The sequence below is a fragment of the Centrocercus urophasianus genome, unplaced genomic scaffold (genome assembly GCF_019232065.1).
Source record: "Centrocercus urophasianus isolate 14NV4802_14NV808 unplaced genomic scaffold, USGS_Curo_1.0 seq_20, whole genome shotgun sequence".
Taxonomy (NCBI): domain Eukaryota; kingdom Metazoa; phylum Chordata; class Aves; order Galliformes; family Phasianidae; genus Centrocercus; species Centrocercus urophasianus.
The window spans coordinates 11,091,932-11,117,366 of NW_024884756.1; the positions used below are offsets into that span (position 1 = coordinate 11,091,932).

General features: G+C 36.7%; 1 protein-coding gene across 1 annotated transcript; it reads right to left on the reverse strand.

Annotated features, from left to right (window-relative positions):
- Positions 1-894: 894 nt before the first annotated feature.
- Positions 895-23,628, reverse strand: MPP4 (membrane palmitoylated protein 4). The gene is made up of 22 exons (XM_042822242.1): positions 23,530-23,628; positions 20,632-20,748; positions 19,448-19,569; positions 18,473-18,550; positions 17,703-17,783; positions 17,021-17,152; positions 16,315-16,396; positions 14,978-15,063; positions 13,933-14,004; positions 13,287-13,483; positions 12,173-12,237; positions 11,441-11,458; positions 10,424-10,462; positions 9,175-9,195; positions 8,194-8,208; positions 7,301-7,342; positions 6,326-6,496; positions 5,186-5,266; positions 4,396-4,489; positions 3,535-3,643; positions 2,311-2,445; positions 895-1,357 (listed from the first exon to the last, which is right to left on the reverse strand). Exons 2-22 carry the CDS (start codon positions 20,690-20,692, stop codon positions 1,166-1,168), a joined length of 1,893 nt encoding a protein of 630 aa, XP_042678176.1. The 5' UTR covers positions 20,693-20,748; positions 23,530-23,628; the 3' UTR covers positions 895-1,165.
- Positions 23,629-25,435: the final 1,807 nt, after the last annotated feature.

Here is a 25,435-nt window from a genome sequence, read left to right on the forward strand (position 1 = left end):
AATTTTCAAAAGTTGCAATCAGGCATTCACTTCAAAGTTTGGTCATATCTCTTTACCAGACTTTTATAAGCCCTCTCTTGCAAGAGAAAAAAATCTCTCACTTCACAATCACACCTTATTCACATCATCCCTTTTTGGCAGTACATTCATTTGTGAACAGTTGTCAAGGATGAAGTACGAGTAAAACTTCACCTAAAACCAAAACAAACACTCTGAGACCTCCCCCTGAGAATTGTAACCACTGCCATCAAACCAGGCCAGCGTGTTAAGTTTCACAAAAACAAGGTCACATATCCCTCTAGTTTGATGTTTTTGTTGCTCTTTACACAGTAGCTGTATTGCATATTTTATGAAGGCTGCTCTGAAAGTAACACCCTTTATTTTATTATGTTGGCCTGCAATATCAGAAGCAAATGTTGGTAATATGGAGGTGAACCTTCCGACTAATATTCCATTCCATTTTGTTGCCATGTGACAAATGGCAGAGGGGCAGTCTGACAAATTGGCATCTGAGGCAAAATTCTGTCACTGAATTCCTCCATGTGGAAAAAATGCCACCATTCATTGACACTTTCTGAACATTAATGGAGACCAAACAGGATGCAAACACAGTGGGTCACCTTTGCTGGTGCAGGTTTTGATGAGCACGACATGTAGGCTCTTGTTCATCGCTGACAAAATGCATAGCTAATGGTGGTGATCACAGTGAAAAATAGAGCAGATTCTCAGCTACAAGCACTATTAAATAATGTTTTGCTCTTTTTATCTGCTATAGTTTCCATGAAAGTAAAATAGGAGTAATTACTTTCAGAGCAGCCTCTGTATATGTGGCTGAAGACAATTCCTCTTCACACAGTGTGGCCCAAGCAAGCCAAAAGGTTGGACACACGTGAGTAAATGATACATGCAACAAAATAGATTTTTATTTATTCTTGTAGTGGATTGCTCACAGTGTTTCCTTTTTGTACAAAAAAAGGTGCAATTGTAGCATAAAAGCTGTACAGTTACACAGAACACAGTATGATAATATCTCCTATAGCGGCTTCTTTCCTAATCCTCTTCCAAATCCCTTGCATACGAAGACAAATTCTCACAATCCTGACATGAGGATTATTCTTGAAGTAAAACAATCTGTAATCTTCATGGAACTGCCTGCCACTCTGCATTATGTCTCAGTATCTGAGCATATCCATATTGCAGGGACCCACTGGGGCTCATCTTGTGCATGATGGACTGCAGACAACAGCTGAGCAGATGCTTCTTGTAAGTTGTCATTCACAATCACTTGATCAAAGAACTGACCAAACTGAGCTTCCATTTTCTTAGCAGAATCCTCCATTTCCTGTAGATCTTCTTCCTGTGAGACACAACAAATCTCTAAAGCTCTAGTAACTCTAGAGTGAAACAGTCAGCATGGCACCTGCAGAACACCCTGCGCTACGAAAACAAGTGAGTAGCCAAGACAATGCCATTGTACACCATTTCAATTTACAGTTGCTATAACAACTGAAAAATGTTGGCTACAATCATTCTGAATTCTGAAACAGCTGATTGCCATATGCTTCTCACAGAAGTACCTTGAGTCTCAGTATGCTCCACTTGCTCTCTTGCACACATTCTTACTCTGCATTTTAATTTACCTTCTCCATTTTCATGTTTCTTTGTGTCACAGCAAATATGATTTATTTCCATGTATGGTTGTGCACTGAGGTCTCTAAAACTTTAAGATGTTAAGCTTGATTATGGTTTGCATGGAAACAGTGGTGATAAATACACTACACACATTGCAAATGCAAGCTATGTGTTTCCCACAAGCAGGATTTGTGTTCTATCTATAAAAGTCACTATGGAACAGATATCAGTACTGCCAGTAATACATTATACAGCATTTACACACAATGCAGTACATTACACACTTAAAACTGCATGAAAAATATTTTGTTACATCACTGAATGAAGCACATTTGATCCATACATTTCAGTACAAACAGTAAATATGTGTGTTGGCTTAAACCTTGTCACAAGGTAGTTAGTTAAAACTGAAGTATCCCCAATAGTCTCTTTGCATGAAGACACTGGACCAAATGCTTCAATTCCTTATGTACAAATCACAACCCTCCTACTTCAAAGCAAATTTAGAGGGGGAAAATACGAAAATAAAATGAAAAAAAAAAAAAAAAAAGAATTTAAATCTGAACCTCAGGACACAAAGTTGTAAAGATGTAACCGAGTAGCACAGTAGAAGGCATTATATTCTAAACACACAACCCCAGTGTAGCAAGTCATGTCTCTTCCATTCCCACATCTCACCTTGAATTTCATGTTCACATAATAATCTGTAATGATTCTGGCATTTTTACGTGTTTGCCTCATGCAGCTTATGCTGGATGGCTTGATGAATATAATATAGGGCTTTAATTCATGAGTCCGGGCTATTTGGATGCCCTGCAAAGTAGGAGTAAAAACAACTATTTCAGGTGTATTCATCCCAGTTGTATTTCAATAGAAAACCAATTGCTTACAATGTACTGTTACCTCCAGACAGAGCAGTAATCTTTTCCACAAACACCTACTTTAGAATGACCTCACTGATAATCCCTGGACCAGACATTATTAAAGCAAGCATAGCATACCAGTCACTTAATTCTGCTTGACAACCTTATTAGAAGATGCTTTCAATGTCAGTGAGTATCTGGACACTGCCTTTAACAAACTGACAACATTAAAGAGGTCTCTGATTTTAAATAAACAACCACCAAAAAAAACCTATTGAGCTACTTCTGGAGAAGTATTTTTGGAAAAGAAAAAAAAATAAAGATAAAAATTGCAGCATGTAAAGTTGGCCAAGCTACCTCATTTAAAATATAAGTATGCAAATACACAGCAATTCTCCTACCTCCTAGTGACCACTAAAGAATGGTTATGTACCATTACTTCATACCCTTACTAAAACCTGCCCACAAACTCGCATTCTAGAAATTCATGGTGGCATATAATGTAGAAGCAGCGAGATTAAATTTCTTCCCTCCTCCTCCCTCTTATTCAGGAAAAGGGCAGCAGAATAAACCTATGGATGTTTTCAGATGCAGAACAAATACCAAAGTGTAGCCTTACCTGCTTCTACAGCAGCTTGGATTTTGAGTAGTGCTCCGCAGGTATGTAACTTAAAAAATAACAAACCACTGCAAAACTAAGGCTCAGTCTAGCTCACTGTAATCACAGCTTCCACATGAAAGAATAGTCCTTGCTGTACGCAAATATGAAAACTCCTTTCTGCATCATTCCACCTGACAATGCAGCTGCTTACTTGGAAACAGATGAACAAGAGAATAATACTGATCTGCATGTACTTGTCACAGTAGTGCTTTCTCCCTTAAGACCCACGCAAAGACAAATCTACTATTAATAAAACACTATAACAGGAAATACAAGACAAAGCATCTAACAGTGTTCCAGTAGTTCATGAATGTAGACAGAATTACTTTTCCTTCCAGGAGATACCAGTTGTAGATTCCCTGCCCCTTTACAACTCACGTGTGGTTCCAAATCTATTACACAGATCTTCCCTTCATCGAGGACTGTTCTCACTGCATCAACACTGGTACCATACATGTACCCTTTGTATTCCCCATATTCCAGCATTCTGTAACAGTGGTGAGAAAGAAGGAAAACAAAAAAAGATCTCAAAAAGTCTCAAAAAGGTTCCATCTAAGTGTGAAACTTTCCAAACTAATCCAGTGATTAAGATTGAGAAATTGTAAAACATAATGAACACAACTCAAGGACTACTACAGCTATAATGAATGTATACTTTACTTATCTTTTACTTATTTTACTATTACAAATAATGTGTTGTCTAGCAACAAAAAGCTTGTCAGTTATATACTCAGTACTAATAACTTCACAGATGAGATGATTTCAAAGCACTTTGGAGTATAGCTTACGGAGTATACGCTTAAGGAGTATAGCTTCTGCTGCTAAGCTGGTCTATTTTAGCAGAGAGCCTATTGAGGCAGAGAAAGGAACAGTTCTTAAAGTTTGGGCCTTATACCTGAGGTGCTTACATGGAGATGTCATCACCGCAGAGGTTCCACAACAGTGATACAGATTAGGGACAGGCCTGACCTGAAACCAGGTCAGTTCCTAAGAGGGCTTATATTCCTAATTTACCAATCACACCAGACAAGCTCAGGACTAGAGGCCACACTTTGAGAAGAATGCCAAGATTAATTGTAGAGGAATTTATTTGCAATTGCACAAATGGTTTTTGAAACAATGGGCTCAAGTAATTTGACCCAAATACACACCCAACTTACATAGCAAGTGTAAGGAGAGGAACCCAGACTTAAATCCTAACTACAAAATCATCGGCTATCGGATAGTGTTACAGTTTACCTGTGGCTATACACCATGTTTTCAAAAGTTTCCTTTGATACATAGTGATATTCACGACCATTCATTTCATAACTCTTCTGAACTCGAGTGGTGTCTGAAAGTAGAGACAGTAGAAATCAGTTCTTTGGAACTAGTTGCATAATTGCTTTTCCTCCTCTGAGGTGAAGCTGATTTATGTTCATTGTGAAACATTCTGCAAGTACTTTCACATCTGCACTTTCCTCATATTTGGAACCTTAAATATAATGGAATTCCTAAGTTTTCAACAAGTTTCAGATTGATACATTCCCTCTTTAGTTATCCAAATCACAAGAACACAATAAGCAAAGGTATAGAAAATTTCTATGATTAAGTCAGAAATTAATCTGTATTAGTCTCATTCAAGACTAGAAGGCTAATAAGGAAAGCTGCAAAGCCTATTAAGCACCATCTTCAGTTGCCTCTTCTCTCATACCTGATCACCTAAATGCTATGAAATTAAAACACGCCTAAGAAATACTCTTATACTTTATCTATGAAAAGAAAATGGCAAAGATTAGAGTCATACAGATTTATTGCTACATAAAGTTTTAAGCTTTCGAAAGGTGTAACTGGAAAGTGCCTTTGGCCGATTTGCCAATACAGAAAGGTACTATTTTTAGCCAACTTTCCTAAACACAAATGACTACGGCTTGCAGTACAAAACAGTCACACAACAAAGAGCACGAGTACACAAAGGCAAGAGGTAGGTACTTCACATTTCCTTATCACCATTTTTGAAGGCAGTGGGGGAAAGAAGAATATTACATACGAGGCACAGCACTTTGAAACTCTCGTGGGTTGCTTGCAATAAGCCTTCTCCTTAGCTCATTCACTCCCACTCCTGCAGGACCTGAATAGTTGAAAAAACGATTTAGAGGCACTTTTTGCACCTACCCCCCACATTTTCACAGAATCATTAAGGTTGGAAAAGACAACTATTTTCTAATATTTTGCACATACACAAATGAATTGTAAATATGATAAACTTATATTTTTAGGTAATAGGCAATGACCTATCATCAGAATAGAAACCCTATTGCTACTCGTGTTGAAGGATTATTTGGCAGCAAGTAATCACTCTGTAAGTCTGATTTTGCGAACTTCCTGAAAAAATATACTAAATGTGACTGAGGTATCTTGATGGATGAGGGTACAAATAACTTCCTAGCAATATGGTCACTCCTAGGAAGTAACTCAGCAGAATCATTTTAAAACAAAACACTAAATAAACCTCCAAACTTGGAAAGGAAAATAACCTGCTTTTGCTCAGTCTGCTTTTTCAGGAACATGGAACACTACAGAAAACCAGACTTCTTTCAGTCATAATGGGTGAAGAGAACTTGAGAAACAGCAGCTTGTTAATACAATATTTACTATAGTAACCACGATTAAGGATATCTTTTTAGTTTTCCCTTCCACCCAGGATAGAGATTTTCTAGTGCAAAGTTTTTTTTTCCTGCTGCCATACCTGTGCATTTTTTAATTCCAGTAGTAGAAATGCTTGCATGTATTTATGTTTTCCTAGTAAAATACAAATGTTTTTCATCGCTTTTATGCATCAGTCCTACCTGAATGTAAAACTGAACCATTTCCCTAATAAAATGTATATTCAACCAGAATTCACAACCATATGGTTTCTTCTGAAGATTATGCCTTTTTGTTGTTTCTTTCTTTTTTAGAAAATTGTCTCAAGTAAAGATGATACATACAGCAGAATTTAAAATCAACAGTGGAGAAAAATTACAAGAAATCATTCCTGAATGTTGCTTTCAGAGCTACTTCTGCTGTCCTCAGCCACTGCCTGTCACAATTAGCAGCAGTAAATATCCATCGATCGGACACAAACTGACCATTTCCTCCTCTCCATTACAGGCTGTGGATGTTTCATCAGAAAGTAATTACAGCTTACCCACTAGTACAATCAGTCTGTTCCGATCTCCTGGGTGCCGCTGGTACCTAACCACCTCCTCATATGGAGCTGCAAAAGTGCTACAGCAGCTGCTGGGGCACCGAGCGTAACATGACTGCTGGTTGGCCCGGGACTTCCTCCGACACAGGCGCATACTTCTGCGGAAGCCAGCTGTAAGGGACAAAGGCATCAGCACTAGAGACCACAACTAAAATGCAAGCAGGTAGTTCTGGAGCCTAGAGTGTCTCTTTTTAAGCTAAATATCTGCTGCATTTTTTAGCAAAGTAAGGGATCTCACTAGCATTCTTGGCAAATTAGCTTGGTAGGACCTCTGAGCATTAGATGAATGAAGTCAAGACTCATTAAAAAGCTACCTGAAAATTAGCCCATAATTAAAGAGCACAACAACTTGCCCAAAACAGAAGTTTATAATCATATAAAGTATCAACATGAACATGCCAACAGATTTTATTTATTTTTAAGGTCTACTCTGCTGAAACAGATATTGAACTTTTGCTTCAGCCTACAAAACGAATACAAATACTTTATAGAGATTGTTATGGTTGAGTACCAAGGATACGCTTATTGCTTCACTTTACTATCCAACTCTGAGAACTTCATTCTTACATTTGCTTCTCTAATTAAAACCCTCATCATTATTCTTGATGCATGACAGGCAGCAGAACAATGTTCTAATAAAGATAATCCTGAAGGGAAATATAACAAATCTAACAAAGTCAATTTAAAAGGTGGCCATGTCTCATTAGAAATCTATCAAGAACAGAGGTTTAAACAGAGAGAGCAAGTACTAGTACAAAGAAAATGGCTTCCTGAAGTCTGGAAAAGAAGTGAGCAAAATTCAGTTCAGTAACTCTTTAGGTGAAGTGAAGACCAGAGCATTTGATTTAAACTCCACACAAACATTTAATCTAGATCAAGCCCTAAACATCTTACTTATCTTTAGTCACTGCGTACCAATGAAGACTCGTTGACCAAATTCACCGAATTCTTCCTCTTCTAGAATAAGAACAAATACTCATGAAAGGAAAAAAAAAAAAAGAAAGTTCCAAAGCTACACTGTTAGCAATTATTTCTGATCCTGTAAGAAAAGCGTTGCAGAAAACACAAGCTAGTATTACAACTAATCTAGTTTAAAAAGCACGCTACACAGTAATATGAAATATTTGAACAAGACGACGTTTTCTGTAAGAGCCTGGAAATTAAGCTTAAACTAGTTGAATAAAGCTTGGAAAGTCATGTTTTTTTCTAAGTGAGATCAGAAACCTCAGTGTTTTATTTGTTCTGTTTCTATGATAACTACACACCAGACAATGTTTCGAAATACTTGAAGTGCAAAAAAAGAAGTCCACCTAATTTAAGCTTTGCAGGTGAAACCCAGCTTACAAGAATTCTTCAGTTACAACGTTACAACGACCAACAACACAATAGCTCAAAGTCAAAAATAACCAATTTAGAATAACCACGCAGGTCAATTTCTGCCCAACAGCATGCCTGGAATATGCAATGCACATCTAGTTAGACCACTCAGCACCTTTTTTTTTTTTTTTTTTAAATCATCTTTGGATCAGATATATCTGTGCTCCAATATTCCAGAAAATATTCCACCTATGCTTACATCCTTTCTATCCTCATTAATTTTGAGATGTCATTCAAATCTTTGAGTTTACCTGCTTTATCTACCCTGTCCTTCCATGGTACAGAGTGCAGCATGGTAATTTACGGTGAGCAAACATAACAGCTATCAGATATTATAACAGGAGTATAGTTTATCATCATACAATATATCCTGATAAATTATAATAGACTGCTGCTTACAGAGTTTGAGGAAAAAAAAAAGTTAGTGTTACCTTCTTTAAGCTCCTCTGAGGGTTCAGACAAAGACAAACAGAACAATTAGTACGGACTGTTTTCTCAAAACTAAAATGAAGAAAATCAACCAGCATGGCCAACTGAATTTAGGAAATGGGTATTGTAGGCTCTGACCCCAAAATACACCCTATGAAGCACAGAGCATGAATGTTCAGGAGTCTCATCTACAGCATCTATTTCAGTATTGTACTTGCAAAATAAATCATAAAAACAGCCAGCTAATTGTTTAGTAAGACATAGGATAGGAAATATTTGCTTCATCATTGTTCTAACTGCTTAGCTACAGCAGAGAGCAGACTCAGTGGTGAGTAAGGAGCAGGATTTGCAACAGTAAATCCCAAATGCAGTTACCAAGTGGCCTAGCCTGAAAACAAAAAACAGCTATGTAGACCCATCTTAAGAGATTTGGGCTCCAATTGAGAGTGAAAGAAAACTGCGATAAAAGATGATCCTACTGGCAAATGAAATGCAGAAGAGCTGCAGGAAAGGGAGCTGGAATGACTTTTTTTCCCCTGCCAAACACCTCAAAGAAATTTAATAGTAGATGACTTCTGTTAGTGGAAAACATTTATTTCAGAAGACTTAACATTTTTGCAGAACTCTCAACATGCAATAGATAGGGAGCTGTTAGCTATAACAATTTACTTGGTTTAAAAAACAAAACCAAAAACAAAGAAACACCCTCACTGATTGACTTATACATAACGCATTCATTTTTATAAAACATTTTTCTTTCTATATATTCTTGACTATGCACACAACCAAGAATATAGAACATTTTCTCTCTTCATACATCAGCAGCTCCTACAGGCACTGTAGACTCAGAATGGCTTTTAAAGCTAGAACAGTATTCCTATTTTTGTCAACTGCTTGTTTTTAAGCCAGTTGCTTTTTTTGTGGACAGTCACCTCAAAGCAAAACAATATCAAGGAATTCAGAGTTAGGTCAGAAGAACTTACCAGACTCAAATGTTTCTTCATCTTTTTAATAATCCGGATAGCAAAGATATTAAAAGAAATACAAAATAAATTATTTTCCTCTTATAGAATTTTGGAATTATAACTGAATTCTCCAGCTCCCATCAGTCTGCTTCATACACATATTCTTCACTTCCTCCTAATTTGAGGCCATGCCTGAATTAACTGCCTAACCTCTCTCCACACAGTCATTCTTCTGGAAATATGCTTAGAAAACATTTCTTCCCCAATAGCAATACGTGCAGAAAGTGGATTGGCATAGGAATTGGAAGATTCTTTGTATACAGGCTGTTGCTTTTTTTTTTTGTTATGTTTGTTATGATGTGACAGCAGATCTACAGTTCCTACTTGTGTTTGAGGCAAAGACATTTTCAAACCCTCCCATGATGCCAGAAGTAACCTAGGCAAGGACCTGGGTTTCCAGCTAAGGATGCGACAGCATAGTGTGTGAGACTAAGGGACTTTCATTCTGCATGCACGCACTAATCCTGTGATGCACCAGGCACCTGAAGGCAATACATCTACAAGCACTTAGGTGTCGCATTGCCTTTATAAACAATACTGCTTGAGGGCAGTGTCTCAGATTCTTAAACTTCCATTTAGCAAATTTGACGTGATACAAGTAATGTGCTAGCAGTTTTTCATGCAATCCAGATGTGAATGGTAACAACTGTTCCAGAAAACTGGAAAAAGTTCTGCAGCAGGTACTTACAGGATCACATCCCCTCTTGAGAACTTTCTTAAATACCTCAGTAGAAGGAGAATGAGCTGTGCCACTTCAAGAAGCATGTCAAGTTCATATTCTTCATATATACTATTTACCTGTGAAACCCTATTGTTGCTCACTGCCTAGAAATATATTCACATCACTTCAGTCTCTTGACAATGAATTGTGTGGGTTCTCAAAAATTCCAATCATCTCTGGCATTAAATATGCAAAACTGATGCTGTTATACAATTCAAAACTGGAATCAAAGATGTTGGTTCTCATTCAGATGTTTTTTGGGTGGTCCCTCATTTCAGCACATTTCACTGTAAGCAGTCACGCACTGTTCAACAGAACTGCAGACAGCTCATTTTCTTACAGTGACATATGTTACCAGATTATGAAAACAAGAATTTTCTACAGTTCAGTTCACTTGGAGAATTATTATCTTTAAGTAGAAAATAAAATCTGCTTTGACTAGCTATTACCTTGAAGGAAACAGTAGTCTGAAGTCAATTCAGTTACCTGTTTCCACACACTTCTCATCAATTTGCATGTCATCCTCTGCAGACAGATCAACACACACAAAAAAAATTATCCAAATCAGGAAAAAAAAAAAAGAGGAGGGAAAAAGCTTTACACATAACAAGACTGAACTCAGACAACTGAAAGAAGAGATCTGAAGCTTCAGACATTTATGGATTTCAAGCACTGCAACCACATCTTCCTGATGCTCTCCATCTTTAGTAAGCAGAATATTGTTCTTCAGCTCCCGCTCTGAACACGTCCAACTTGAATTATCTTTTTGAAACAACCAAAGGTTTAACATGGTAACCGCTCTGCTTAGCTTGGGAAAACTTACTTATTAAATATTATAATTACAGAGTGCAATGTTCCACTCACTCTGTTTTCTCATCGCTTTTAGGTCCATCTTTCCATTATGTTTTGCTCACAGAAGTGGTTTTATTTGGTTGATATTTATTTCACAGAGAAAGAAAAATGAAAGATTGATTCAGCTTCCTCTTTATGCCCAGATCACATCAATTTATGTCCTTGAAATCCAATGTCACGGATTTGGGCAACCTCAGGTTTGTGTTCTGCTCTTCTGTGTTCTATAGATAGGCCCAGTAGGAACTATTTTCCAGCTGACCATGTTTCAATCCCAATAAACTCCTGCTTCCATCCTAAATATTTGCCCAAAGATATCCTTGCAAGAGATACTCTCCCAGAGTTGCTCACATCATCTGCTGAAGACAGAAGAGAGGAAGCAAAAAGCTGTCTTTCCCTCTTCTAAGCACCCCACCCAAACTCTCAGTTCCCCATCAGATAGTGCATAGCTTAAACTTCCACTTTTGGATAATTAAGTTTCCATCCCTGCAAGCAAACCAAAGACTTGCATGCAAAATGTAAGAACTTAGCAAATACATGGAAAATGAACTCAAACTACCTTATTTCTGGCAACGTTCACAAAGCCTAAAAAAACCAAGTGCTATAGTGATTCTAAGTACAAAAATGCAGTATAGCGCAGACGCCATCTCCTACCTTCTTCCACAGTGCTTACTATCCACGGTATATCCATTGAAGCAGTTAAAACACAATAAAATTATGGTGAAAGAGAGCTCTAACAAACCATTTTGAGTCAGAAGAATCCTATGCAATGAAGCACTTAATCTAGAAGTTATCGCAAAAGAAAAAGAGTATTATATAAGTAAAAAGAACCATAGAAAAAATGGAAAGAGAAAACAGGATGAACGTTCCTCGTGTCTAGGAATAACTACAAGTTTATGGAAAGTTAGGTTACGTAGCTGGAAGGTGATGTTTCTGGATCTCCCACGGGCAATGTAGCATAACTGTACCTTGAGGAAAAAATACTCCATTCTATTCTAAAAGTACTGTATCACCTTCCAGTGCAGAACTGCAGTCTATGCCCCTGTAAAGTCATGGGGCTCGTACCACCGTCACTTCTGACCTGACCCTGAGGGTACAAAGTGCTCCTGACTCACTAAGATTACAGAAGGAACTGAATTCACAGATTCTCTCAGGTATCAAGTACTCTAGAGATGACTGCAATCACCACCAATCCTCCAAACACAACTACCACTAAGTAATTATTTTCAAGAGAACACTTAAAACACTGCTGAAGTTACAACATGGCTCTAGAAATAATGTCTTTGACTTAAACTGAATTTGTATGAGCTTGTAATTTCGCTATTCCTGGAAGCAGCAACAAGACTTTTCCTTCCTGCTCTACCACTCAAATAACTTTTCACTCACACATTGATGACTTGAGACAGAGATGGGGCTGAAAGGGCTGAGACCACCAGAATTCTCGCTGCTTCCTGCATAGAAAGAAATATAGCACAGTTAAATTAATAGAAGAAAAAAAGAAACCAGTCCACAAGGGCATGATGCTTTAACCATATTCACAGAATGTTTAATATTAATCACTACTGAGCCAATGCAAAACATCAAAAAATGGAAATATTAGCAATGTTTCAGCCCAATGCAGAATATTGAAGGAAAACTACATGCTATCAGAACTGTTCAAATGTAATTTGCAAATCAGCAGCACAAAAATATTTTGAGTTAATGTATAAGGACAAGCATTAGCCATTCTAGTCTATAGACCTGTAGAATTAGAAGAAAGCCTTTTGCTTCCAGCCTCAGTCACAACCTAGTATGATTTTGACTTCTATTATAAAAACACAGGTAGGTTTAAACAGAGCATAAATCAAAGTTCATCTATGATTGCTTGGCCTTACATTTTCCTGAGGCAACGCAGATAGGACACGTGGTTAGAGGATCGAACTGAGTAAGTGTGCTATAGCAGCTTAAATTTTCTTTACAGTTTATGCTTTCAGAAACAAACAGTGGGTTATGTATGTAGAGAACAGGCAAAAGATCCTTGTCCTCTTCTGAAGCAGTTCCATTTATTTGGTGAAATAAGTTTTCACCAAAACTGAAAAGTCAGTAATGGCTCATAAGACACCTTATAAAAAAGAAAAAAACACACGCATCTGTGTTAGATACAGCCTACCCTCACATATTTTAATATCCCTCATCCAATACATATATTTAAACACCACGAATTATGATTCCAAACAGAGCTCTTCACTTTCACTAAAACTGTAGCTTCTATACTCTAACTACTAGAGGGCTTTTACTACAGAGATTAGTTAACTGCTATGAACATAAGATTTAATTTCAGACTACACAGGTGTTCTGAAAAGCATTTTCTCACACACACTGGGAAAGAAGGAGAGAAATAAGCCTGAGAACAGTAAAAGGAGAGACACTTGTCAGATGTTACTGAATATCACTGCTATGAATGACAAAAGTTTATGTAGCAAGACTGGACTAGAAATTGTAAAAATTAAGATTACTTTACCTTTTCAGAAGATGGTTTGAGGGTATCAGTCCAGCACAGGCACTAAGATCTGATAATTTCCTAGCCTGCCACCACAGAGCATCGTTCTGGTCCACAATCTGGAGTATTTCACCTTTCTTAAAAGGCAAACCTGCATCAGCACAGGGTATGGCAGGATCTTGTAATGGCCAGTAATCTGCCATTGCTCGCACATACAGCTGGTAAAAAACAAGCAAATGAAAAAAACCCAACAAGATACTACATAACCTTTATAATCACAAAGCCAAGTATATCTGCTAGTTAAGTGTGTTCATGATTAAGTTGAGCTTTAAAAACGAGATCAAACTCTGAATCCTATCAATTCATTAAGGAAGAGAAAAAGTAGAGTAGCAAAGAGAGAAGACTTGTAAATTATGATAAAAATAGAGCTTTAAGCTCTACATAGCTCTAAAAATGTCTTCATTATCTGAGACACACCTATATTTCAGCTTAGTCTATTTACTGCTTCAGCAACAGCATATTAGCTGAGAGGTAGCCAATATGGCAAGTAACATTTTAGGGACTGCAGTAAAATTCGAAGCAATGCCACATCTTTGCATCACACTACTAGACAGGCAATTGTAGCAATTCTTTGCAGTAGCAACATAGAAAAAAGACCAACTCTTACTGTTGTTTGGTTGCTAACAGGACGATCAGAAACTGGAATCAACTTGAACATAATTGTTCCTTGAGAAAGAGCCTAAATGATTAAAGAGGAATAAAACATGACTGGCATTCAACACAAACGACCAAACTTTGTCACACAGACTTAACATAACATGGCTTTTATGTTATTACAAACGGAACTAGGTAGACTGAGTTAATACGACTATTATATTTTTTCCAAAAGTAAAATCAAGAAGGAAACTTCCAAATGTCACTAAATAGTTTTAATTCAATGAAAAACCACGTTCTGTTATAAATATATGCAAGTTCAACATGAATTCAAACCTAACTTTTCTACTAAAATCTTATTTAAATTAGTGGCAAGTTCGGTTAGACAAGTGATGTAAAAGAGGGAGGAAAAATATTTAATATTTGAAAACTAAGTATTTCAATTAAGCTAAAAATCATCTAGAAGTAGTATGCCGAGGGAAATAACGCATCAGAAGACTTGACATTAGCATAGCACGACCATATGCCATTCCTAACTGGCACTATTACTCTGCAGTGAAAAAACCTGAAAGACTGTGTGCAAGGTTCATATATAAAAGAGACAGATCTTTCTTCAAAAGATTTTGACAAGAGATTACTACTGTGCTTTCATGCAAGTGAAGGGATGTAACTCGAGTTTATTCGCTTCACTCTGCTTTAGTTCATTTCATAAGATGGAATTTTATTAGAATACCACCTTGCCACTTCATTCATGTGGAAGATTTTCCAAGGAAATTAAGCATCAGTGAAGTTTGAATAAATTAATAATTCACCTTTTTTTCCCCCCCACAGAATTTGGGGATGGAAAGGCCACAATTAAGTTAGATTTGATTCTGTTATATCCATGTTGGACTTTCAGGCTTGAATTTGCACAAGACTTCGATTTTATAAGCAGCTGTGAATTTCATCCACAGCAATGAAACAATGTTTCTAGGGAATGGAAGGCAGCACAGGTAGGGAAATAGAGCAGTAATCTGTTACCCTCAAAGTCCAAATAAAATTTAAAAGAGATTCAGTACCAGAATATTAATAACTTGCTCAGGCTCGAGTCCATCAACGGAAACTCCATTTACTTCCACTAATTTGTCTCCAGCATACAGCAATCCTACAGTAAAAACAAATATGAAAGCAGCAGCAGAAGCTTTATCACAGCATGGATGATCTTGGCAGGGGGCAGGGAGGGGGGTAAACAAAGATATATCACAGGTTTAGATGTCAGCTGTGTAAGTTCCCATACACTAGGTACACAAGAATATGCTAAGATATATGATAAGACCCAGATTCTGTGAGACATGAGAACTTTGAACACTTCAGTTTCCTTATTTAGAATCTTAGAAACATTAAGGTTGAAAATGACCTCTAAGATCATCCAAGTCCAACCAACCAACCTAACACCACCATGCCTGCTAAATCATGTCCCTCAGTGCCACGTGAATCTCTCCTTGAAAACCTCCATGGACAATGACTCCAGCACTCTTCTGGGCAGCCTGTTTCACCTCCCCTACACAACATGCAATCTACTGATAATTAGCCTTAAAAGTTTACATAAACATTTTAATATAGCTTCCTTTCCTAAAATAATTTCTGAGCATCTTAATAAACCATGAAACTTGGAACCAAACCTTAAGAAATTCCTAATTGCTTGGGTGCTGAAAAATTAAGAATCACATTTTCCTTCAACTTATAATATTAATCAAACTAGGAATACATTCAGCTACTACCTACAGTATGGGTTTTCTTCTCTACGCAGAATCCAGAACTACTAATAGAAACTTTACAATGATTACAGATAAATGTCATTTCTTATGTTCTACATTTTAGTTACATTTCCCAAGGAACACAAATGGCATATAATTCTAGGATGACAAAGCAGTAATGTTTCCAAGGAAAGTCTTTTAATTTTGCTTAGCAACTAATAATACCAAAGTGTTTAATAGACTACTGCCGAAAAGTATTACTACACATTCCTTAGTGCCCTTTATCTTACACAAAGTTATCTATAATTCTATTTCTCCATCAGAGAATAAGCTGCTAGCTTTATAATACATCAGTTTTGATTGTTAATGACCAATCTCATAGTAGATTTGTGTGACTTTTAACATCTGAATAATGAAAAACTCGATTTGTCCCTCAACTCTCTCAAACATATCACGTTCATACAAAAATTAAAGCAGAATCAAACTCACTCCAATGCATCACAGCATAAAGTATGGTGTATACACTTGCTTATTCACAAGGGAAGGCTAATTGTAGAAGTAAAGCCATTATCTTGAAAAATATACTTATAAAATATACTTGAAAAATACCTTATTTTACCTTGGATTTTTGTTAGTACCTTGTTTCAAGTTATACCTACCACTTCTGTCTGCTAGACCACCATGGATCACACGGGCAACTGTTATGTCACCTGTTATCTCGTGCCGTTTAATAGTGGCACCCTGGCAAACAGAAAAAAACACATTCATCACTTAAGATCTTAAAAGTTTTCTTTCAAATTACAGGCCTGATCTCTTTTGCAATGACAAAAAGGCATTAAAGGATAAATATATTTTTTTAAACACCACATGGTTCCAGGAAGAATGTATCACTAGCAGCACTATTCCATAATACTAAATCATCCAATATCACACTAAATTAACCTCAGCATCTGACTCCTAGAAATCTTCTCCCAAGATGATTAGTCAGATTACAATGTTTTCAGCATATAAGCACAAATGAACCTTTCATTCTATCCTCCTTCCTATCTTCACTGTTTTGACTAAGGGAACAGCTCTCAGTCCTATTTACGTTTTAAATTTAATGGGATAAAAGCATCTACCAGATGTTCACAGCCTGAATGGACATGGCCATTCTCTAGCTGTCCCTGCACAGAGCAGGATCAGATGATCCCTTAGGGCCCTTTCCAATCTTAATAATTCTTGCGAATCTCCAATTCTGTAAAAGCCTCCAGAACACACACAATCTGTGCGATATTCCTGGAAATAAACCAAAATGCATACGATGCATTATCCAACACTCGTGTAAGCTGAAGTGATTTGACAGATATCAGTAAACTCCCCAACCAGAGGCTGGTTGTTTTTCACTAAGCAGACAATCCTCATGGCTTCCTCATTCTCAGGTATGTTGTCCGGCAGTGGTGGAAGCGTAGGTTCAAAATCTTTCTGGGCCACAGTATCATGAGCAGATAGCAAGGCCTGTTACAAGCGAAAACAAAGAAATCAACCCATCAGCAAATAACATACATCAGAACAGATTTTACTTTTAACAGTGACTGGTCAGGAAACAGAAATCAGAGGGTAAGTTCTTAAGTGGACATAGGTTTCCTTCACATAGACTTTTTCTTCTTCCCATTTGGCAATTCCAACTGTAAAAGATTAAGAACAGTTTCTCTCTGTGTTTCCTCAGGAAGTCTTACAGAAGTTGAAATATTTCTATTTGGAAGATAAGAACGCAGGCTTTACATACAATATCAAATAAACTCTGATTTCACATGTCTGCACCAACTGCTCAGAACTTACCTTTTAAAGAAATCTCTAAAAAGTAGCTGTTAATAAAACACAGCCCAGTGCAGGTACTGTAGATACACAGTACCGAAATGAATTCTCAACTAGGTTAGCCCATGACTAGGAAATTAAGCCTCTTCCTATTTCTTCCCTGGTTCCTGTGAGCAGCTGGTCATCTATTTCCATCCCCATTGCACACACTGCTATGAGCAAATTTTCTATTTTCTTAAGCATTACTTACCCTTAAGTGAGGAGCCCTCAGCAATCGTCTTAGCTCTTTGATCTCTCCAGACGGAGGAGCTTCATGCAGCAACTCTACCACCTGATAAAAGTAAGCACAGAGACTGATTCTGAAGGCCAATTAATTAAAAGGAAGTTCTACAATAAGTTGAGGAATACAACATTATAAAACTTTTAAGTTCTGCATGTTACATGACTAAAAGCATATCTATACTGTTTGCTCTAAAACTGGACCAAAATAAGTCTGGTTGCATGTTGTGCAACTGTGTAACACTTAGTTTGGTTCAGGCCATGTGCTCTAAATTACTTTTTTCTATGCCTCAACCAATATCATCACTACTGTCAGTTTCTCCACTTAAATGTTAATTATTACTATTTAATAATCAGATATTAGAAAAAAACATCTAAAAAGCTTTTCAAAAACCCCACGTCAAAGTGCTTTATAACATCCATAACACTGAGCTACAGTGAGATAAGAAATTATATATATATATATATATATATATACACACACACACTCACAGTCAGTGGTTAAAGCAAACAATTAATGATCTCATACGGCCAGAGCTTGTGCAGTCTAATGATTACAGCTGTATATATTTTCTTTCCCTCTCTTAACACAGTAAGTAATCAGCTATTCAATAGATAAAGAATCCTTCCAGTTTATATAGTATATTCAGACTTGAGACACAAAACATATACTAGAACATTATTTTCTGCAGTTAAGTTGACTGATATGGTATTAGTAAGTAAAGAAATACATGGTCTTACCTCACAATTCAATGCATGTGCCTGCAGCATGACAGGAACTGGTCTTTTTCCGAGGTAGTTTTGGAGGCATTCATAAATCTATTGCATGCCACAATAGACAAGACAATGCAATGAGAGCATCATCTGTTTTCTTGACTATATAGATACATACACAACATAGCAAAGACAATACTGCATTTCTAGGAATTTGTCATTTCAACTAGAGCCAGAGAGCTTGTAATCTCAATCTTTAATGCCTATTGCATCTAGAATTCATTCTATAAGTAATTGTTTTCCCATATGGTCATTCAGCTAGCCAGTTATGCTTTAGTGTTTAGTTTTCCAACAAGGAAAGCTGATTACACAGGACAGTAGCAAGACAGTGTCAATTTTGACTTGTGGCTTGCTTTCTTACCCTAGTTGAAGGCCTGATTAACAAAACAAATTTAATAAAACCAAATAGCCATATTTAAAAAAGCCTTAAGGGCATTTTTTTTCTCACTTAAATTTTAAAGATTTTTAGAATCCTCACAAAAGAAAAACAAAATTTGTACAAACATTGTTTTATAAAGAGATATAGTTGATTCAGACAGAAATACCAGCCAAAACTCTGTTCTATAACAACACACAGCATCCAACTGCATATCAGATCATAAAAACCAAAAAGTATTATTTAATCAGTATCTATGCCAAGCAAGATATACAGCCAAACTGACACTGAAGAGTGGAAAAAGACAGCTGAGCAATGCCATATTCAACTCGTGCCTCTACACCCCTAACCTTAATATGGATGCATCAAGTAAAAGAGCCTGTCTCATAAAAATTTTTTTTTTTCCATAAAGCTAAGGTAGTTTTGTTCACCTGGACTGCTGATGTTAGTTCTAATATAAGGACTAGGAGCACTTAGCGTGAATTATTCTTTACATGTCTTTACACAGCAAAATAAAGTAGCTATCACCTGGAAACAGCTGTCTTCACAGCTGAATATTATTTTACCTTTAAAAGTGCTTGCAGCCAGCGAGATCTGAGCAGGTCATACAACACGCCAACGCCATTGACATCTCTTTTACAGAGCAAACTCAGTTCTTGTAGCACTAGAGTCAGAACATGAGATAAACCTGAGCCCAAGAAACAGAAAAGTGCAACACAATTTCAGCACAAATAGAAGATCAACCAAAGCTAATCAGTGACCCATTCCTTGAAAAGCAACATCTTTATACTTGCAAGAAATATGCACTGATTTCCTCTGTCTGCTTTACTTGTTTTCTGCAATGGACTGTATAACCAGCTGCCATTATCCAGTTTCCACAGCTAACTGAACACAGAAACCAGCTCTTACTTCTCTCCTGAACAAGATTTTTTAGTCACTGACAGTTAACTGTTCCCTATTTCCTATACCAACTCTACACTGTAATGATGACTACACTTATATTCAATCAACTTTAGTTTCAATCAGCTATTTTTCTTATACAATCATTTATACAGGTACTTCCTCACTAAGCTTCTCCAGATGGGACTCTTACCTCAACCATCAGGCAGAATTATTGAATATCCCAATTGTGAAGCCTGGAAATGTACCTCATTACCAAAGAAACCATCTCTTTCAGGATAGCAGATGTCTAAACACTTGTAAGAATAATGATCTATGAATTCTGTGAACCATGACTATAAAAGCCCCACGGGGAAATCTGTCTTTCAAAACACAGCTAACTTTAAAGGATTATCTGCTGCAGGAACTTCCTATCACCCAAGCGAACGTGGCTTTTTGAGATCTCTTCCTCTTTATTCATTGCCTTCCTCTGAAAGAACTTGCACTAAGTATCTCCAAGAATGCAATCCCTACACAACTAAGCTCAAATAATACAATATACTCTGCATAGGAGCATAAGTTTTTTAAATAAAAAGAATCATTTACTTCAGAAGAAAAAAGCCCCATTACAAATTAGAATGTTTTCATACAGCTAAAGAAACTTGACTTTAAGCCAGAAACAAATGGCAGTAATTCTCTTCCGAAACCCTATAAACTACCTAACAACATTAGAGACCAAAAGTCTTTCCCATTATTAAGTAGTAAAACTTCTAGATGTAATTAGTCTTTCTCACAAGTCAAAGTCACACATGCATGGAACAAAACTTTTTGCCAGTTTTCTTGGCAAGAGAAATGCAAGAGTTACAAGTACCATTATCTTGACCGCAGACTGCTGGCACCTCCATTTTTTCTTTCATTCCAGGAGATTCCATCTATGCTTTTGACTGCAGCATTCACACCAAGTAGGTTTTCACAGACAGACGTTGAGCTAGGGAAAAGAGTATGTTCATACTGAAAAATCAAGTATATTAAATTGACACAAAATTAAAACAACAAAAAAAAGCAATGACAATCATTTTTATACCTGCAACAATAGGTTGCAAGCATAAATTGAAGACACGTGAGCCACAAATGTAAAGTCAGTTACCCACCACAACTCAAAACACAGAGATAAACCTAAGCTGCAAAATATCATTTTATTTCTTCACGGAATTGTCAGTAGCTTGCTTTATTAAGCTGTCTAAAATAACAATCTACTTATATAACGTGTTCCCCACCACTAAGTGTGCTACCACAGAAAATTATTTTCCCCAAGATTTTAAAAGCTTGTTTTACATAAAACAAATACGTTTTACATGGCTGAAAAATAATCATATTCAAAAAACAAATTGTATTTATTCTTGTTGTCATTGACATTATTAAAATTGAAACAATTGAAGGCATCATTTTGCAAAGAAAGGATCTCTGCTTAAATTAAATGCAACATCTTTGAAAGGATTTCATAATTTCCTCCATATTCCCTCAAAACGAATTAAACAAACAAAAAAATCCCACACCTTACCTCATCTGACTCAGGCGTTTACAGCTGATTGCACTAAGTGATACGTTAGACTAGAAGTGGAGGAAGATCTCCATCTATTTCTACCAAGAAACAATGTAGTAGGGGATTGCCTTAGAGAATACTCACAATTCTTCACTTAAAAGTTCCAACAAGATGGGAATTCCTCAGGTAACACTGTTTTCTCTCACTTACACGGTCCTGTGCTTACTTGTGCTTTTCCCTAGACTTGTGAAATAACTTGGTGTACTTCCACACCAAAGTATCAAAAACCCATGTATGAGAGATGTAACAAAGATGCTGAATTACTACACATCTCAGTTAAGCCAACTTCAAATCACGTTTGATACAAATATGAAGATATTGTCCAGACTGCTGTTATTGTAAGATTACTCTTGAAGAACTACGTATTTGAACAGGTCACACGGCTTAAAAAGTTAACAAGTTAAGAAGTCTGCAACACCAAATATCTGAGCACATCAGCCAGCAGTGAACACCTCTATGACACTGTATGCACAGAGAATGCCTCATCAAATTCTGTTAAATATACAGTAGCTCATCTCCTAGATTAGTAAAGCAAAAATGCAGCCATTTTCCTCTAAATTGTTCTATGGACAGAACATATCAAAGGCAAAAGCAGGAAATGTATTACGTTGATCTGCTTATAAAAGCAGAAGGCATTACTGCCACTTTTACTGCACATCTTAATACTTATTTTTTAGACCATTTTTCCTCTCTCCTGTTAAATCACAGAACTGTTTTCAGAAGGCAGTGAAAATGAAAGGAGGAAAAAATGAACAGAAGTTAGGAAATTCTGATTCAAGCATTTTATTGCTGAGTAATACTAATTCATTACAAGCTACCTCCACAGGATGCTCAGTTCTATGTCTTGCAGAAATTCTTACCCAAAGACCACTTTTACAATTCTGATTTCTCCTTTCAGAGACCAGCAAATACATAGTTTGATCTCCCTCCCCCACCCAACACAACATTTCCATTGAATTGCTGCATTATACTGCATAACCGTTTTTCCACTGAGGAAAAACTGTTTTTCTATATTTTATCTATGTAATAGTTTATGTAACACTGAATCCTCCTACCACATGCTCACTGGCAACTGGGTTGAGCCACAATTAGTATTTTTTATCCCTCAATATTCTTGAGTTCTGTTCCTTTAAGGGTTTTCCTTCTCCTTTGTTAAGCTTCCTTAAATCCATCATTAGGCAGATCAAGTAAGCAGGCCATATAAATCTAGCCATGAATACCTGTTTCTTAATTACTGAAGACATTAGGAGTAGGCCAGAAATCTTTACTGTGGGATGGTTTAGACAAGCAAATAGATTGCAAACTACATTCAGGACATTGTACCCTGGTTTTCACTGAGTATTAATTTAGAAATACAAATAGCTTCATTGCTCTGACCACCTTTTCAGCACCAAAGAGAAGACTGCAAGCTTATCAGTTACCAAATTGCTTACTTAAGGGGAAAGCTAATTAAAAACACTGCACCTTCCTTCCTTCCCTGAGACATATACACACACTGTAAGGGTCATACTTAGGGTTTCCTTTGCAAGGTTACTGAGCATTTTTAAAAAGGAAAACCACTCAATTTAAATTTGTCAGAATTGTTTGGATTACTGAAGACTGTAAACTAGTTTGAGGGCAGAGAATATCCTTGAGCTTTTGTCCTAAGTAAGCCACCAAATGTCAGTAAATTGCAAAGGCAAATAAAGAAGAATAAGCTTCTTCTAATGATACGCCCATGCAGAACTTTTTTTTGTCCCACACTAAAAACTTAATTAGTCCTCCCATTGACATAGGTCACTCTCAAGTGAGTGTAAAAAACTTCAAAGCAAGAAGTGCTTGAATTTAAATTGCCATCTGAAACATAAGCAGAACATACATTTTAAGCAACAGCTGAGACTTTGTTTAAAACCATATATACAAGGATAACTACCGCAAGTCTGAGGTGGCACAGGTGTTGGGTTTTTTTGTTTGTTTTTTTAAAAGAACATTCATTCAGTAAGCCATTCTACAGTATTTAGATAATCACACTTGCATATGTAAAGTTGCTCATTAAAAGTATGTTATAACTGTAACTAGATATATCTGATGATTCGATTCATCCTCCTTTCTTCTAAAAGAAAAGCATATTGCTACACTGATGGTGCTATTATCTTGTTTATGGTGGTAACACCTCTAAAGCATCACCTCCTAGAAGAGCAGCACATTCAAAGAATACTTGAGCGCAGCAAACCATAGTCATGTGAAGCAGGCAGCTTTACTTCCAGCTGTTTATTGCCAACCACCTGGACTGAAGACAAAACTGACAAGATGAGCACACTGATCATTAAATCAACTTAAACACTACAAGGTTAGGGAGTTCAAAGGTAAAATTTTCCATTCACATCCATCTTCTACAGTATCTCTCACTACACACGAGGTAGTTTCCTAGACTGTTATTACAACAGGGATGGTTGTGAAGTCAATTTACTTTCAGCAAAAAGGGTCAACATAGCACCTGACATTCAAGTCAGACTATTCTGTGAAGATAGGGAATGAGGAAAAATTATCTTTTTAGTTCCTACTCGCCATTCATACACATCTCTAGTATTTGGCTGGTGGGAACTGAACACCTAACACAAGTTTAATTAGCTTTGCCATAACTATCAAAAGACATTAATTTTACAACTGCACGGGGGAAATGCATCTGTGTAGCATAATGGTTTCAGTACAGTACATAATTTCTTACCTGCAAATAGTGCAGAATACACCATGTTCAGCTCTCGTAGAATTTCTGGAGAGAAAGAATATTTGTTGGATGTTAGCAGAGCAAGTATCCTCACTGCCCTAGCTAATCTATGGACATCCCCTCCTTTCTAATCCGCAGAAACCTAACCTTAGAACTACTCATTACCACGAAGAACAAATCCCCTTAACCCTTTTCTTGCATAAAAAGCATACTTTGTCTCTCACTTAAGTAGTTTCTCATTCTCAGCAACTTTCCCCACTTAGTAGGATACGCAGCTTTTCAGGTCTGTCCTCAACTACCATGCCTACAAATTACGATGTGTTATACTTCAGCCTCCATCTTCCATTGTTCCTTACAGGATTTCCACTGCAACACAAGAAACAACCAGCTTTCAACTTCAGAAAAATAAAAAGGTGAAGAAAATAAATTAATTACCATGATGCAATAGAGACGGAAGTCCTGCAGGTTAACTCGTTCCTTGGGTAGCTACAGAAATATGAAAATCAAAGCTGCTGTGCATTACTTGCCCAATGCATCAAGCCCACGTAGGCTGTAAACTGGAATCTGTGTCAGAAACGCATTTAATCCGAGGATTCACTTCAGCCAATAACTAAGCTATCAGTTAGCTTTGCCAGAAAGGCAAAAAAAAATCCTGCCCAGGCTTCTAATAATCAGCAAACTAAATTCACAAGTGATCTCATTACTATTTTTACAGTATTTTGTATATAGGTAGAAAAGGCAGATTTTTTAATACTCAAGTTTGTTTCATTCACAGTAAATGAAGTTAAACATTTGAAGTTATTACATATTTGTAGCTACACCATCTTTTTTCAATGGTAGGAAGAGAATAGAAAAACATTTCCGTTTGCAGGTGCATTCTCAGCTTAAGGCAGAGAAGCAATATGGAATTAAAGCCATACAGAAAAGGGTTCTTCACGTGTCAAAGCTTATGATTGAAATTGTTTATTCTTCTGAAATACCTAAAGATGAGGATCACTGATGCTGAACAGTTACAAGGAAAAAGAATGCTTTTAATCATTCGCACTCCTACAAAAAGCTAAATAAATAACAAGTTAATCTGTGCAGATGAAAATTAGTTTACCTGGCTGTTCACTGTAACTCCTATTCAAGAAGAAATCCTACTCCTGCAGTTTTCATTTAAACGTTTTTGTACATCGAGTTCTAAAAGATGACTGCATGGAAAGATACTCAGCACAAAAGATAAAGCGTCAGAGCTGGTGTGTTATACTTCAATACACTCTCCACCCTTGGTCACGCTTATTTTTTTTTCCAAAAAAAACCCAAATATTTGATAGCTTACCTTCTAAACATGTTTTTGTTCATCTATCGTATTATTCAGTATAA